Source organism: Cnephaeus nilssonii (assembly GCF_951640355.1).
Source record: "Cnephaeus nilssonii genome assembly, chromosome: 12".
NCBI classification, from domain to species: domain Eukaryota; kingdom Metazoa; phylum Chordata; class Mammalia; order Chiroptera; family Vespertilionidae; genus Cnephaeus; species Cnephaeus nilssonii.
The window spans coordinates 27,815,580-27,832,516 of record NC_137083.1 but is presented as its reverse complement, the minus strand read 5'-3'; the positions used below and the strand labels follow the sequence as shown (position 1 = coordinate 27,832,516).

The window sequence follows — 16,937 nt, the reverse complement described above, 5'->3', positions numbered from 1 at the left end:
AAACAATTAAGAAAAAAAATATGGCACTCATTTGACTTTAATAAAAATTATTTATCTGTTTTTCTATCTGCAGATGACTTATCATTTTATGTTCATTCCCTTTCACTGCCCTACTTATATACAATCAGTAAACACACAAAAAATCAGCGTCTATAAAATATAATTCAGAAGGCATGTTATTAAAACATCATATAGCATATTCCAAAAGTCAACAAATGATGCACTAATTACTGATTTGGGATACTTGTGTTATTTGCTCATATAATTAAGTTGATGACATAATTATATGATTCTGTAACAAGTGAAGCATTTGGTGTACTCTGGGAGAGACTTGTTTTTAAGTCTTGGCCCTAGATGGTTTGATTCAGTGAATAACGTGTCGGCCTGTAGACTGAAGGGTCCTGGGTTTGATTCCAGTCAAAGGCACATGCCCAGATTTCGGGCTTGATCCCCAGTATGGGGCATGCAGGAGGCAGCCATTCAATAATTTTCTCTTGAGGATTAAAAACGGCAGAGTAGGAGGATGCTGCACGAACATGCTCCAGGAACAAGCTGGAATTACAACTGAAATACAGAAAGGCTTCCTGCATAATCAATGGAAAACTCACAGGAGAGAACCCTGATACCCAAGGACCAAAGATGGAGACGGCATAGAGACTGGTAGGAGGGGTAGAGGCATGAAAGGGCTGGCTGGGCACCCACAGACAGCAACTGAAGTCCTGGAGAGATGTCTCAGCTTTGGGGTGGTGGTGAGGGGGGGACACTGAGAACTTTGGGATATAATACCGAAGCTGGGCTCCCCAGCAGAGAGCACCAAACTGAGGAGGGTATCCACATAACATCTAGCTGTGAAAAGCAGTGGAGTGCAGTCTGCCAGGGAGTGGCAGCTGAAAGTTCAGGCACCCTCTTAAAGGGCTAATGCACAAAAATTCCCTGTGGAGCCACCCACCTTGTGCTCTGGCAGAGGGAGGGTGAAGTGGACTGGAACTGTGAGAGGGGGGGTTCGGGGGGATAGAGCTCAGAAGGCAGACACTCCAAGTTTCCTGGGCTAAGTCATTCTCTCACACAGCAGAGGACATATTTCCCACATAGATATATCTGCCTTGCCTGATGGAAGACATTCAACACACCCTATTGGAAAACACCTTGCCCTGAGGCCACTTAAGAGATTAAAAGTAACAATTAGCCTCCTGGTAGAAGCAACTGCCCCACCCTGTTGAAAAAACTCTTGCCACACCTGAGAACGATTGCCTGGGGGCAATTCAAGTCAGAATCCTATTAGTCTGTATACAGAATCGGTCTCTGGAGGCTTTGAGTCTTTGCCTGATCCAATTAGTCAGTAACAGCCTTTAACACTGTCCTGCAGTAGAGATTGAGAGGTACAGAGGATCTACCTAAAACATAGTCACAAACCCAGACAACCAAAATGAGGAAACAAAAAAACAACCACCAAATGAAAGAACTAGCAAATTCTCTAGAAGAGATAAATGAAGCAGAGATAATACATTTATCTGAAACACAGTTCAGAGTAATGATGTTAAAAATGCTCAACAGTATGAAAAATGATATAGTAACTATGAAAAAAGAACAGTCTGAGATAAAGAATTACATAACACAAATAACACACTGGAAGGAATACACAGCAGATTAGGGGAAGCTGAGGATCAAATCAGTGAATTAGAAGACAGAGTTGAAAATATCATTCAATTAGAGAACCAAAAAGAAAAAACAAAAAACAGAAGGACAGCTTAAGAGAGCTGTGGGACAATGTGAAATGTAACAATGTTAGAATAGTAGGTGTGCCACAAGAGGCAGAAAGGGAGAAAGGAATAGAGAAGGTGTTTAAAGAAATAATGGTAGAAAACTTCCCTAACCTGGTAAAGGAAAAAAGTCACACAAGTTCAGGAGGCACAGAGAACCCCAAACAAGAAGAACCTAAACAGATCCATGCCCCAGACACATCATAATTAAAATGCTAAAATTAAAGACAAAGAGAGAATCTTAAAGGCAGCAAGAGAAAAGAAAACTGTTACCTACAAAGGAGTTCCTGTAAGGCTGACACTTGATTTCTCATCATAAACTCTACAGGCCAGAAGGGAATGGCATGAAGTACTCAAGGTAATGGAAAGCAAGGATCTGAGACCAAGATTACTATATCCAGCAAGGCTATCATTCAAAATAGATGGTCAAATAAAGAGCTTCCCAGACCAAAAAAAAGGCTAAAGGAGTTCATCACCACCAAGCCAGCATTACAAAAAATAATGGGACTGCTGTAAGGGATTGTTGAGAAGAAGAAACAGAGAGAGAAACCTAGCCATGCAGAATTAAAATGGCTATAAATAAGTACCTCTCAATAATAACCCTAAATGTAAATGGATTAAATGCTCCAATCAAAAGGTGTAGGGTAGCTGAATGGATACAAAAACATGACCCAACTATATGCTGTCTACAAGAGATCCACCTCAAAACAAAAGACACACACAGGATGAAAGTGAAGGGATGGAAAACAATTTTCCATACAAATGGAAAATAATAAAAAAAAGCTGGAGTAGCAATACTCATATCCAACAAAATAGACTTTAAAAACATCATGCTAGCCCTGGCTGGTTTGACTTAGTGGATAGAGCATTGGCCTGTGGATTGAAAGGTACCAGGTTTGATTCTGGTCAAGGGCATAAGCCCAGGTTGTGGGCTCGATCCCCGGTGGGGGGCGTGCAGGAGGCAGCCTATCACTGATTCATCATTGATGTTTCTATCTCTCTCTCCCTCTCCATTCTTCTCTGAAATAAATAAAAATATATTTTAAAAAAATAAAATAGAAAATAAAAGCATCATGATAAGCGAAATAAGCAAGTTGGAGGAAGATAAATATATGATCTCACTCATTTGTGGAATATAATGAACAACATAAACTGATAAACAAAAATAGAGCCCGAGGGGGAAAAATATTCTAGAATATAATAGAAGTAATCCTGTTATTTGAAGATTTTTAATATTTCCTACAACTTTTGTGATATCATACTATATTAGTACAGTTCTGGTAATATTATTATAATTAAAACTAGAAGCTCGGTGCACGAAATTCTTGCACTGGGCGGGGGGGTCCCTCAACCTGGCCTGCGCCCTCTCGCAGTCTGGGAGCCCTTGGGGGATGTCCAACTGATGGCTTAGGCCTGCTCCCCGTAGTCAGTGCGCATCATAGCGACCGGTCGTTCTGCTGTTCAGTCAATTTTCATATTAGCCTTTTATTATATAAGATCCTTTTATTCTTGAAATATTAATGTTTATTGCATGTAATGTTATTATATGTAAGATAATTTTTCTTGAATAATTGGTGTTTATTGCATGTAACATTATCATATTTAAAATCGTTTTTCTTGCCCTGACCGGTTTGGCTCAGTGGATAGAGCGTCGGCCTGTGGACTGAAGGGTCCAGGGTTCGATTCCAGTCAAGGGCATGTACCTTGGTTTTGGGCACATCCCCAGTAGGGGGTGTGCAGGAAGCAGCTGATCCATGTTTCTCTCTCATTGATGTTTCTAGCTCTCTATCCCTCTCCCTTCCTCTGTAAAAAATCAATAATATATATATATATTTAAAAATAAAATCATTTTTCTTGAAATAAAAAAACTGAATAAAAAATTATTCTCTTATCATTGATGTTTCCATCTCTCTCTCTCTCTCCCTTCCTCTCTGAAATCAATAAAGATATATTTTTAAAAATTAAAAACAATTGCCTAGGATATGTATTATTTTTAACTGTTCAATTTTGTTCTATTTTTATGCTAATGTAGAAAACTATTATTATTTTTTTCATTGAATTGTAGCACATACAGTTTACTCCCTAGGTCAGTGGTTGGCAAACTGCGTCTCCCAAGCCACATGCGGCTCTTCGGCCCCTTGAGTTTTTAGCAAAGTCCAGCTTAGGAGTACCCTAATTAAGTTAATAACAATGTACCTACCTATATAGTTTAAGTTTAAAAAATTTGGCTCTCAAAAGAAATTTCAATTGTACTGTTGATATTTGGCTCTGTAGACTAATGAGTTTGCCGACCACTGCCCTAGGCAAGTGGGGAAATATTACCAGTAAGGCCCTGCAAAGAAAAAGTGGGGGCAGTGGGCTTATCCTTGGACTGTCCTTCAACATAGGACCATCCGGTCAAGGGAAGTAAACATTTTCCAGACTGCTCTATCAGATTAAACCAATTTTCAGTGCCATCCAAAAATATATTCCCATATGTTGTCTCAGCACTGTGCCATAATTTTATTAATGTACTCAGTATAGTTTTATTATTTCATATAATTTTAACAAGTTTAATAAGATTGTTTTGCATTTTTGTTAGCAAAGATTTATATTTCCCTATTGTTTACAGTTGTCTGCAGTTCCAAACATATATAACCTCTCTGTAATGTTTTTTTGTCCACACACTACTGAAATTCAGGTGCTGACTTATATTTCTAATATGTCTTTGGAAATATTTGGTAAATTTTTAACATGCATAGCAAATTGTGATTCTTTTCTTAAATGTACTTTTAAGCCCTAACTGGTTTGGCTCAGTGGATAGAGCGTCAGCCTGTGGACCGAGAGGTCCCAGGTTCGATTCCGGTTTGGGACATGTACCTTGGTTGCAGGCACATCCCCAGTAGGGGGTGTGCAGGAGGCAGCTGATCAATGTTTCTCTCCCATTGATGTTTCTATCTATCCTTCTCCCTTCCTCTCTGTGGAGAATCAATAAAATATATATTTTTAAATGTACTTTTAAAATTTATGTACAATAAAATGTTCCTTTTTTGATTCACAGTTTTGTGAGATATCACAAATATACTATTTGTCAATCAAAATCAGGATACAGAACAGTTCTTTTACTCTCCTAAATTTCTTCATGCTGCCCCTTTATATTCATTCCCACAGCCCCCCACTCCCATCCTTAACCTGGGATAACCACTACTTGCTTTCTGACTTTATAGCTTTGCCTTTTCTAGAATGCCATCCAAATGGAAGGGAACGCTCTGGTATGTAACCTTTTGAGCCTGGCTTCTTTCAGTTAGTACAATGTATTTGAAATTTATTCATATTGTTCATCAATAGTTTATTTTTCTTTGTTGCTGAGTAGAATTCCATTGTATAATTGTACCTGAGTTTGTTTATTCACTCACCCATTGAAGGATATTTGGGTTGTGGGAAAGGTATTTGGGTTGCATACAGGTTTTTGTGTGATTATAAGTTTTTGTCTTTTGGATAAATACCTAGGAGTAGAATAACTGGATCCTATAGCAGGTGTATATTTAACTTACAAGAAACTGAAACCAAGATGGCGGCATAGGTTAAACACCTAACCTACAGCCGGGCACAACAATATCAAAAACACAACTAAAAGTCAAAACGGACATCATCCAGAACCACAGGAAAGCTGGCTGACTGAAATGCGCACAATTAGAAGGAAAAAGAAAACCACAAGGAAAATCAGAGAAGCCGTAAAAGCTTGAGGTATGGAGACACGGGCGGAGACAGGAGCCCGCGCGCGTGAGGGGAAGACGGAGCCGGAGAGGAAGGGGCGGCTGGCGGCCTGGCTGGCGTTCTCTGGTGGGAAGGAGATAAAAGCGCCAGATTGTGCTGAACCCCAGCTCCGACTGCACTGAACCCCAGTGCCCGGCGAAACCCTGGGAAGCCGGGCTCATGCTGGGGGAGTCTGGGCTGTGGGACGGAGACTCAGAGGAGCTGCGCCGGAGCCGCGCACGGGAATGTGCGCAGAGGAGGGACTGTTGCCTGTGCCGCTGGATTGCCCTAGCGGGAAGGAGACAAAAGCTCCGGACTGTGCTGAACCCCCAGTTCCAACTGCACTGAACCCCAGTTCCGGGAAAGACCCGGGGAAGCCATGCTCATACTGGGGAAAGCTGGGCTGTAAGGCAGAGATGCAGAGAGGCGGCGAAGAGCAGAGGACAGGAGGCGCACACAGGATTGTGCGCGGAGGATGGGCTGTTGACTGTGCCGCTGAGTCGCCCTGGAGGGAAGGAGACAAAAGCGCCAGACTGAGGTGAGCCCCAATTCTGACTACACGGAAACCCAGTTCCGGGAGAGAATCTGGGAATCCAGATTCATTGGGGGAGAGACTAGACTGTTTGGCAGCGCGCGAAACTCCAGGGCACTTTTCTCTCAGAGGTGTTTGCTGGGAGTACAGAGGGACACAGGAACCTCATAGGGCGGGGCTGACGGGAAGCCAAGGCGGTAGGCTCCGCCCTGTAACTCCGCCCCATCCAAGCTGAACACAGAGGCTTTTACAATTTTGCAAGTCTAGTTGAACGGGGCTGTCTCCCGGCATAGACACAGCTGATCCTCACAGCCAATTGGACTGGAGGTCACATCCTCCCAGTGTACCAACAGCAATCAAGGCTTAACAACACCAAGACTTTGCACTCAGCCCACAAAGGGGGGTATCAAGAGCGACCACCTAGGGAGATTGGGAAAGCTGAGCGATAGGGAGGCAGCCAAAAGGGGAAGACACCGAAACAGGTCACGAATATAAGGGATGCTGTAATTCCTGCTGAGGGGCCACAGGCAGTAGCTGACCTACACTCCATTGGAGACCCAGAAACGAGGGCATCTAGTGGTCGGTGTGAGATGACATCAGATTTCGACCACTCCCATAAGGGACACATTCAAGAGGCAGACGCAGTGAGCGCCGAAGCCTTGCTGCACCAAGACCCGGCACATAGGCGTGTCTCCTGCACAGCAACTCTTCCTTTATAGACACAGAGGGTCCGCACGGCCAATAGGCCTGGAGGACAATTCCTCCCAGTGACACCAACAACAATCAAGACTTAACTATACAAACAAGGACCAAGATGGAGGCATAGGGCAGAAGCCTGATTGCTGCCTACCACAACGGTTTTGAGACTACAACGGGAGAGCGGAGCGGACACCATCCAGAACCACCGGAGGGCTAACTGAGCGGATGCTATACAACTAGAATAAAAGAGAGGGGTACGCGGGATGAAGCTGATGCCGGTGACCCAAAGACCACACTTTAAAAACTACGGCTCAGGCGACACAATGGCGGCCTGGAACGTGCTCGGCGCAGTTCCCCCAGCGGTCTCCGGCTGAGGGGAAGGCTTCACTCGCTGCCGAGCACGGACAGACGAGCCCCTGGGAGACATGGGGCGGGAGACTACGCGCTTGCTGACCTCCGAGTCCTTCAAGAATCTCAACGCCCCGGAAGCGGCCAGGTGCGCACGCTCGGCGACCGGCCACCGCTGCAGACCCAAGGGCCGACGCAGCCACCCCGGACCAGCCCGCCGCCGCGCACCGGGCACACCGGAGCTTCGCCGAGCCCGCCGCCCAACGAGTTCTGCGGTGGCTGCCCTGGAACTCTGAGAAAATGGCCGAAGGAATTGCTGAGAGGGAATTGACCAACAGGAATTGGGATCAAGAAGACGAAACTCCGCTGGGTCCCGGATCCGGGTGAAGCCGCGTGCACCTGGGTCCGGGTGAGGCTGGGAACTGGGTCAGGGTGAGGCTGGGCCCCGGGTCCGGGCGAGGCCATGCGCCCCTGGGTCCGGGTGAGGCTGAATCCTGGGTCTGGGCGAGGCCGTGTGCCCCTGGATCCGGGTGAGGCTGAATCCTGGGTCCGGGCGAGGCCGCGGGCCCCTGGATCCGGGTGAGCCTGGCCCCGTGTCCGGGTGAGGCCGTGGGCCCCTGGATCCGGGTGAGCCTGGCCCCGGGTCCGGGTGAGGCCGTGGGCCCCTGGATCCGGGTGAGCCTGGCCCCGTGTCCGGGTGAGGCCGTGGGCCCCTGGATCCAGGTGAGCCTGGCCCCGGGTCCGGGTGAGGCCGTGGGCCCCTGGATCCGGGTGAGCCCGTGGGCCCCTGGATCCGGGTGAGCCTGGCCCCGGGATCCGGGTGAGGCCGTGGGCCCCTGGATCCGGGTGGGCCTGGCCCCCGGGTCTGGGTGAGGCCGTGGGCCCCTGGATCTGGGTGGGCCTGGGCCCCGGGTCCAGGTGAGGCCGCGGGCCCCTGGATCCGGGTGGGCCTGGCCCCGGGTCCGGGTGGGGCCGCGGGCCCCTGGATCCGGGTGGGCCTGGCCCCGGGTCCGGGTGGGGCCGCGGGCCCCTGGATCCGGGTGGGCCTGGCCCCGGGTCCGGGTGGGGCCGCGGGCCCCTGGATCCGGGTGGGCCTGGCCCCGGGTCCGTGTGAGGCCGCGGGCCCCTGGATCCGGGTGAGCCTGGCCCCGGGTCCGGGTGAGGCCGTGGGCCCCTGGATCCGGGTGAAGCAGTGCCCCTGGGTCCGGCCGAGACCAAACCAGAGGGAGTCGGACCTGCATTACCACCATTTGTCCACCATCCAGAGCTGAGGGGTCAGTGCCGACATGTACTCATAGGGAACTGGTGGACATTGATATTGGGTCTCAAAAGAACTGTTGGTCCAGAAAGAAACTCACTACAGACTGATTCATTTGCCTGTCAGCATAACTATTATTGCTCGTCGCACATTCAATTCTTATAAGTATATCTCTAGTGACACATGATTTCGCTCATCTAGGGGAAATGATGAACAACATGGACTGATGAACAAGAACAGAACCAGAAACAAGGAGGCACCGATCGGACTATCGGGCCTCAGAGGGAGGATGGGGAGGGTGGGGGGAGGGGGGAGAGATCAACCAAAGGTCTTGTGTGCATGCATATGAGCCTAACCAATGCTTAAGTTCAACAGAGGGTTGGGGCATCCAAGGGGAGGGGTGTGGGATGGGAATGGGGGGATGAGGACAAATATGTGACACCTTAATCAATAAATTAAAAAAAAAAAGAAAAAAAAGAAACTACCAAACTGTTTTCCAAAGTGGTTGTTTCGTTTTGCATTACTACTAGCCATGTATGAGTTCCAATTGCTCTAAATTTCCATTCTTTTGCTTTCCTGAAGCTTCAATGGTCATTTCCTGCAGAGCGTTTTGAGCTCATGCCTAAGACATCTTCACCTAAATGCCACCGTTACTTCAAATCCTCTCATGCATTCCCTATCTTAGGTAATGGTGCCATTCTCCCAGTTGCCAAGAAAATGAAAACATTTGCATCCCTGAGATTTGGTTCCTTAGCTTTTTAAAAGATTAAAAACAAGTATCTTATTCTTTTATTACAATCACACATCATGTTTCTGATTCATTTATATTCTTTTCTTTATTGATTAAGGTATTACATATGTGTCCTTATCCCTCCATTCCCGCCCCCCCCCCCCACCATGCCCTCACCCTCCTGGTGTCTGTGTCCATTGGTTAGGCTTATATGCATGCATACGAGTCCTTTGGTTGATCTCTCCCCCTTCCCCCCACCCTCCCCTATCTTCCCTCTGAGGTTTGACAGTCTGATCGATGCTTCTCTGTCTCTGGATCTGTTTTTGTTCATCAGTTTATGTTGTTCATTATATTCCACAAATGAGTGAGATCATGTGGTATTTATCTTTCTCTGACTTTTATTCTGGAGTCAGGCCTAGATATCAATCTCAGCTCTACTCAGCTCAATTATTAGCTATGTTCTCTTTGGCAAGTAACTCTGTTTCATCTGTACTGTGGGAATAATAGTATTAGCCTCATAGCGATTGTTGTGAGGACTAAACGAATTACTGTATCTACAAGGGCTTCACACAATGCCAGGCACAGAGTAAGCACCGTTTAGAGTATTAATTATTATTATTATTAAACTGGTGGGGAAGTAAGCCCCTTATTTCCCACCCGTCATTGGTGCCCTTGCAATGAACCCTGAACAACCAGCATGTCCTTCTGTCATAGAAATTAGCACAATGTATAGACATTACTTTCCTCACCCACACCTTAAGATGTCTGACAGGAATTTCTTTGCCTCAAGCACTCGGGTCTCTTAAGAATCCCCAGGGCTTATCCCTCTTTTGGTCTAGGGCCTTTTTAGTCTGTCTACCCCTGCTTCTCCAGATACCAGATATGACCCTAGAGACATTCTGACTTTATGTGTACAAATGTTAAAATGAGAATCAAACCATCACAAATGGATTTTTGTTTAGAAAGCATTTTTTGGAATGTATTCAAACCAATTTAATTTCTTGGTAAGATTTCTATATAGTACAGCAAAACAACATATATATTTTTTCCCATTTTCATTGTACAGATCATTCTCATTATATTTTTTCTATGTAAATTACAAAGCAAGGAATTGATTCATCAATCAGTTTTTTACACATATTAAATTCTTCCAATTACTGTTTTTTGCCATTGAGTTACTCGGGATCAAATTAAAATCTAAATTTTATTGATGTAATTCTATTAAATTTGATCAAGAACTATGGGCAGTTTCACTTTGTTAAATATTTCTATCAGGTCTAAATTTTTAGGGTCAATTTTGGCAACTTTTAATCATGAGATGTGATTTTTCAGTGAGTTTTTCTTTCTAATACATTTATCATGAGCAGTGTTAACTGTTCTGGTTTTATTTCTACAATGGAAATCCACTTGTTGTGATTTGGATAAAAATTTAAATTCACTTCTTTGCTAAATTGAGAAAATTGTAATTCCCCTCAATTCTCTAGGAGGGGCATTCATTCCTGCTGGCCCCTCAGCTGCCAGCTCAAGCAGCACGTACTAGGGGAAGACTCTCTTGATTTCTAGGACTAGACCAGTTATTTTTTTATGGTTAGACAGTACATTTCATTTTTATTTCATCACATTTATTAGAGTTTATACATATACACTTCCATGAGTACTTACTATCTCCCTCATTAAACTTTGCTCACTGAAGGCAATGACTTTGTTTTCCTTAATACTGGATCTTTAGTACATAAAAGGCACTCAAATTTATTAAAAGAATGATGAGAAGGGCCGAAACTGGTTTGGCTCAGTGGATAGAGCGTCGGCCTGCGGACTCAAGGGTCCCAGGTTCGATGCTGGTCAAGGGCATGCACCTTGGTTGTGGGCACATCCCCAGTAGGGGGTGTGCAAGAGGCAGCTGATCGATGTTTCTCTCTCATCGATGTTTCCAACTCTCTATCCCTCTCTCTTCCTCTCTGTAAAAATCAATAAAATATATTTTTTAAAAAAAGAATGATGAGAAGGAAAATGGTATCTTTTATCCTTGGTGCACATATAATGCCTGACCAATCCTAGGCACTTATTTTTAAAAATATATATATTTCTTTATTGATTTCAGAGAGGAAGGGAAAAGGAGAGATAGAAACATCAATGATGAAGAGAGAATCATTGATCAGCTGTCTCCTGCACGCCCCCTACTGGGGATCAAGCCGGCAACCCAGGCATGTGCCCTTAGGCCAGAATCAAACATGGGACCCTTCAGTCCGCAGGCTGACGCTCTATCCACTGAGCCAAACTGGCTAGGGCTCCTAGGCACTTATTAAAAGCTGTTTGCATTCCCCCCTTACTTATTTCTGGCTTGTTATGGTCGAACAGGTAATGAATTGTTTTTATCTTAATACAGTACTAATTTTTAAAATTGATTTGTTAATGCTATGTATTTTTAAGGCTTTCACAGTCATGCCACTCTAATAGTCTTCTTTTCCCTTCTCTATAGAGAAGGGAAACTACAACTCCAGGAAGGTACACTATTTTCTATGGAGCAAGGAGTTGTTTAATGTAATATCATTGCATCCTCACCACACTCTATGAAAGAAAAGGCATTCAATTATCTCCTAGTTAAACTGGTTATAACAGCAGTTCTAAACCTTAAGCTGTATATCAAAATCCCAGGGATACTTTAAAAACAAAATGCTTGGGCCACACCCTAAAATTAAGTCATAAAGTATTCAAATTTCCCATGTGACTGTAGTCAGTGTTAGAAAACACTGGGTAGGAAGGAGCACAGGGTGAGTATGAAGCGGTTAGACATTAATCTGGATAGGCAGGTGTGTGACAAGTATTAAGGGCCCTGTACTCAATACTAAAGAACTGAAATTTAATTCAACATGTAGTGAAGAGGGTTTTCAAAGGGTAATGAAATAATCAGATCGATGAGAAAGGTTAGGTTGGCACCAGTGTGACAGATAGGTGAGCAGGGTGTCGAGACTAAGTCAGAGGAGGAAGCTACAAGGAGCCTAGGAATAGATGGTGAAGACTTGAACTAGGATGATTGCTGTGCAAACAGGGAGGAAGGAATGGGAAAGGACTGACATGACATTGGATAGAATTCAATAAATAGAACGTGTAGGGTGATTAAAGAGGGAAAAGTTGAAGACCACTCCAAGATTGCCAGGCTAAGTAACTGGATGAAATTTGATAATGCCATTAACCAATCACACAATACAAGTATAGGATGGAACAAGTAGACAAAAAAACACATAACAATTCTGTTTCCAGTTATGATGAAACTAAAGGTCCTTGTGTAGGTCATTTAAGTGGAGCTAGAATAGCAGAAAGTTAGAAATTAAGATCTAGAGTTCAGAGAGAGGTTGAGGCTGCAGTTTTAGATTTGGGAGTCAACAAGTCTTAATAACAGCTGAGGCCATTAGAATGGATGAAACTGAACCAGGGAATTGTCTATGCAGAATCAAAAGTGCTTAGCACAGAATTAAATCAGGCTTTATCATTAAGCTTAACAACATAATCTTAATTTTATTAAAGCTCAGATAGAGCATCATTAAAAATAAGCAGATGACATCCTGGCTGGTTTGGCTCGGTGGATAGAGCGTCGGCCTGCGGACTGAAAGGCCCCAGGTTTGATGCCGGTCAAGGGCACATGCCAGGGTTGCAAGCTTGGTCCCCAGTGGGGGAAATACAGGAGGCAGCTGATCAATGATTCTCTCTCATCACTGATGTTTCTCTCTCTCTCTCTCCTTCCTCTCTGAAACAAATTAAAAAAAAAAAAGCAGATGTTAATGTGAAGAGATGATGATATATAAATCCTGCCATCTGTAGGGTAATTTTAAATATGACTATATATCTTTAAATATATTTTATTGATTTTTTTACAGAGAGGTAGGGAGAGGGATGGAGAGCTAGAAACATCGATGAGAGAGAAACATCGATCAGCTGCTTCCTGCACACCTCCCACTGGGGATGTGCCCGCAACCAGGGTACATGTCCTTGACCGGAATCGAACCTGGGACCTTTCGGTCCACAGGCCAATGCTCTATCCACTGAACCAAACCAGTTAGGGCTATATCTCTGAACTTACTTAGAACAAATCAGTCTATTGGCTTGGAAATACTAGTTTCTAACTTTACAGACTGCCCTAAAATGAAGCAAACAAATATTTGGTGATCTATATCCTACAGTATAAAGGCCATATAAATAAATCATGAAACCAACTCATAAACATACAACATGGACTTAATAAATACAACTACGAATACCTAGAGATTGTCATTTAATCTGTGTATCTATATACATATGTGTAATTTACTTAACTTTAGTTCATTATTTGGTCTGGAATTATTTCAACAGAAAACTAACTAAAACTTAAGAAAAGATTCTCTAGGTCCTGCTATTTCCAGAGAGTGAATGGATTTATTTAGAGTGAGTCTCTGAAACCCTTATTTTACAAGAGGTACTCAGGTAATTATGATGCAGTGGGTTCAAGAGATATACTTAGAGAAATACTAGCTTATCTTAGATCCATTTTAACCAAGTCTTTAAAAAACATGCTGAGAAGTGTTCACAGAAAAATGTTTTAAATAAGTGTTATTATGGCTTAAGTAGAAAATACATTTCTTTATTAAAATCATGTTGACGTTAAAGTATGTTTTGAAATGACACACAAAGTTATAGCAAAGCTGTATGTATTTTAATTTCATCACATTCCACTCTAAATCCTTTACCACTTACCAAAAATAACTTTTTATAAAGCTTATTTGTCTAACATTATACAGGCTATCAACCTATACTTTTTCGTGCGTTTCTCTAAAAAATTAGAATAGTTTATGAAGATATTATATAAAAGTAATTGGTATATTACACACCAAACATAAGTACAGATTCTGTACAACATAATAGTATACATATATATTACAAGAGACTTGGTGCCTTGTTAAAAATAATAGTTTAAGCAATCTTTCATGGAAAAAAGTCTGTATCACAAAATGCGGTGGCTTAAGTATCAGTTGCTTCCCTCTCAAGAATTTCTTTCGGTAGGCATTAACTGTCCATTTAGCTTCATTAACAGTTTCACCACAAGGCCAGCCTACAAAGTAAAATGTTGACAATAAATATGAAGCATGTTAGATGAGTAAATGACATAGATGGCAGTGGGCAGTTCTCTAGCTATTGTAAAGAACTTTCTTATCAGGGTACATACAGCTTGTCAAGAATAGAGTATTTACTTAGGCTTTTAAGGGATTTAAAAAATGACCTGCTGGATTCAACTGGTGGCTCAGATAGGATCCTGGTCAAGAACAGGGAAGGACCACCTGATAGAAGAGATAGGCAATCCTGACCAGAATTTTTTATAATGGCAGAAAAAAGAGAGTTTCATGTTATAAGACTGAAATAAATTATTCAGATAAGTTTCTGACTTTGTTTGCTTAGGAAAGGCCTGCTTTTCCCCCTTAAATGTTTTCATTTCATTACATATTAGCAGTTTTCCTTGAAGTAAAATGGATTGTTCTTTTATAAAGAATAATTTTACTAATATAATAGCTCATTATTAGAAGTCCAGAATAATTGATGAGTACTTACCTGTTTTGTATGTACTATAAAGCTCATTTTATTTTCCATACTATGGATCTGAAAACATGTACCAGCATCTCCCAATTGCCACATAAAACAGCCATACTTAAGACTGATGAGTAAAGCCTACAACATAATTAACAATTGTTGTATATTAATATTAAAAGCACCAATCTTCTCTTACTATCTACACTTACCTAGTCAGGTCTAATGTTAGAATAAAACTTATTCAAAGAAAGCACCACACTAACTTCAAACAACCTGCAGTACAGAGCTACATATATAGGAGGCTCTCAGGATACTGCCTCAAGCAATGACACATTTTTTTATCAGACTGACAATTTTTAAAGATGCCCATTCTGTGGTATGTATGTGTGTACATGTGCATGCATGCATGCACACACACCCAAGCATATTATTCAGCCATGAGAAATAAGGAAATCCGGTCATCTGAGACCACATGAATAGACCTTGAGGGCATGACATTAAGTGAAATAAGTCAGATACAGAAAGACAAATACTATATGATATCACTTGTATGTGGAATCTAAAAAAGCCAAACTCATAGAAACAGGTAGTAAAATAGTAGTTACCAGGGGCTGGCGGGTGGGGGAAATCCAAGGGATGTGCGTCACAGAGCACACACTTTCAGTTAAAAGGTGAGTAAGTTCTAGTGTACAGCATGGTGACTAGAGTAAATAATGCTGTACTATATACCTGAAAGTTGCTAAATGATCTTAAATGTTCTCACCACAAAAAAGAAATGATAATCATATGATGTGATGGAGGTGTTAGCCAATGCTATGGTGGTAATCATTTCACAATATATGTGTATCAAATCAACATGTTGTACACACCTTAAACTTACACAATGTTATATGTCATTACATCTCAGTTAAAGCTGAGGAATAAAAAAGATGCCCATTATATCAGTGACTTTCAAGAAAATTAAATGTACGTACTACAAATATTTACTTTTTGCATGTTACAATCCCCTTTATTCACTAACTTTTAAATATTCACATAGTATTTTCAGACCTGAAATTTATGTAATAGGGGTAATGTTGTCATAGGCAATTTCATCTCATTGAAAATAAGTATACTCATATATTTATTATAAAAGTAAGCATACTTAAAAATATACCCTTCATAAATTCATCAGAACTATTTTTAAAATATATATATATTTAAATATATATATACTTAAGTATATTTTATTGATTTTTTACAGAGAGGAAGAGAGAGGGATAGAGAGTTAGAAACATCGATCAGCTGCCTCCTGCACACCTCCTATTGGGGATGTGCCTGCAACCAAGGTACATGCCCTTGACCGGAATCGAACCTGGGACCTTTCAGTCCATAGGCCGACGCTCTATCCACTGAGCCAAACCGGTTTCGGCTTAAAATATATTTTTATTTTTATTTCAGAGAGGAAGGGAGAGGAAGAGAGAGATAGAAACATCAATGATGAGAGAGAATCATTGACTGGCTGCCTCCTGCACTCCTCCTACTGGGGATTGAGCCCACACCTGGGCATGTGCCCTTGACCAGAATCAAACCTGGGACCCCTTCAGTCCACAGGCCTATGCTTTATCCACTGAGCCAAACCGGCTAGGGCTCAACAGAACAATTAAAAAACAACAACATTGGAGCAATCTATTCCTATACTTCCCTAACATCTTAGTATAAGTAAGTAGGCATTCAATATATTATTTTGATTATTTTTAAATAATCCTCTCCTAGTAGTAACTTGCATTTCCTTGACATTAAAATATACTCTTTGTATGCACAAAGTGTTCATGCCATCCTTTAAAATATGTATGATTAGAAACATTAGCTTTCTATGACTAACGGTTCTTAACTTATTGATTGTAAAAATAAGCTAAGGATAAGCTAAAAAGGTAATGATTTAGGGTATTTAAAAGTGAGGTTCTGTAAATAAAAAATAATTAATTTACATGACTACCATATATAATGGTAAACTAATAATATTCTTGTCTAAAAATAGCTATCTACATTTGTATTGTAAAATATAATTTTATAGGCAGGATATGATAAAATATCTATTTACCAAGGTGTACATTGAAACTTTGCGTCGAGATATCATAATACGTTAAATTGCCTATCTTTTGAAGATTAGGCACCTGAAATTTGTTTAATGAAGAGGCAAGAAATAGTCCGTTAGTATGACCTCTAGAAAGTTTAAAATAAGGAAAAAAATACATCTGTGGTATACCAACTCAACTATATGGAGGTCAAATTACCAACAAAAGTCCTGAGACCTTAAGTTAAAAATAAAAGTTTTGT

General features: G+C 42.1%; 1 protein-coding gene across 3 annotated transcripts in view; it reads right to left on the bottom strand.

The window, feature by feature from the left end:
* Positions 1-10,100: 10,100 nt before the first annotated feature.
* KRIT1 (KRIT1 ankyrin repeat containing) overlaps positions 10,101-16,937 on the bottom strand; it is a 38,313-nt gene continuing 31,476 nt past the window's right edge. For all 3 annotated transcript variants that reach the window (XM_079785757.1, XM_079785756.1, XM_079785758.1), the window contains exons 16-17: positions 14,640-14,756; positions 10,101-14,145 (exon numbers count right to left, since the gene is read on the bottom strand). In XM_079785757.1, the coding sequence (XP_079641883.1) occupies positions 14,077-14,145; positions 14,640-14,756 (186 nt within the window). In that variant the 3' untranslated portion in view covers positions 10,101-14,076. The remainder of the gene's footprint in view (positions 14,146-14,639; positions 14,757-16,937) is intronic.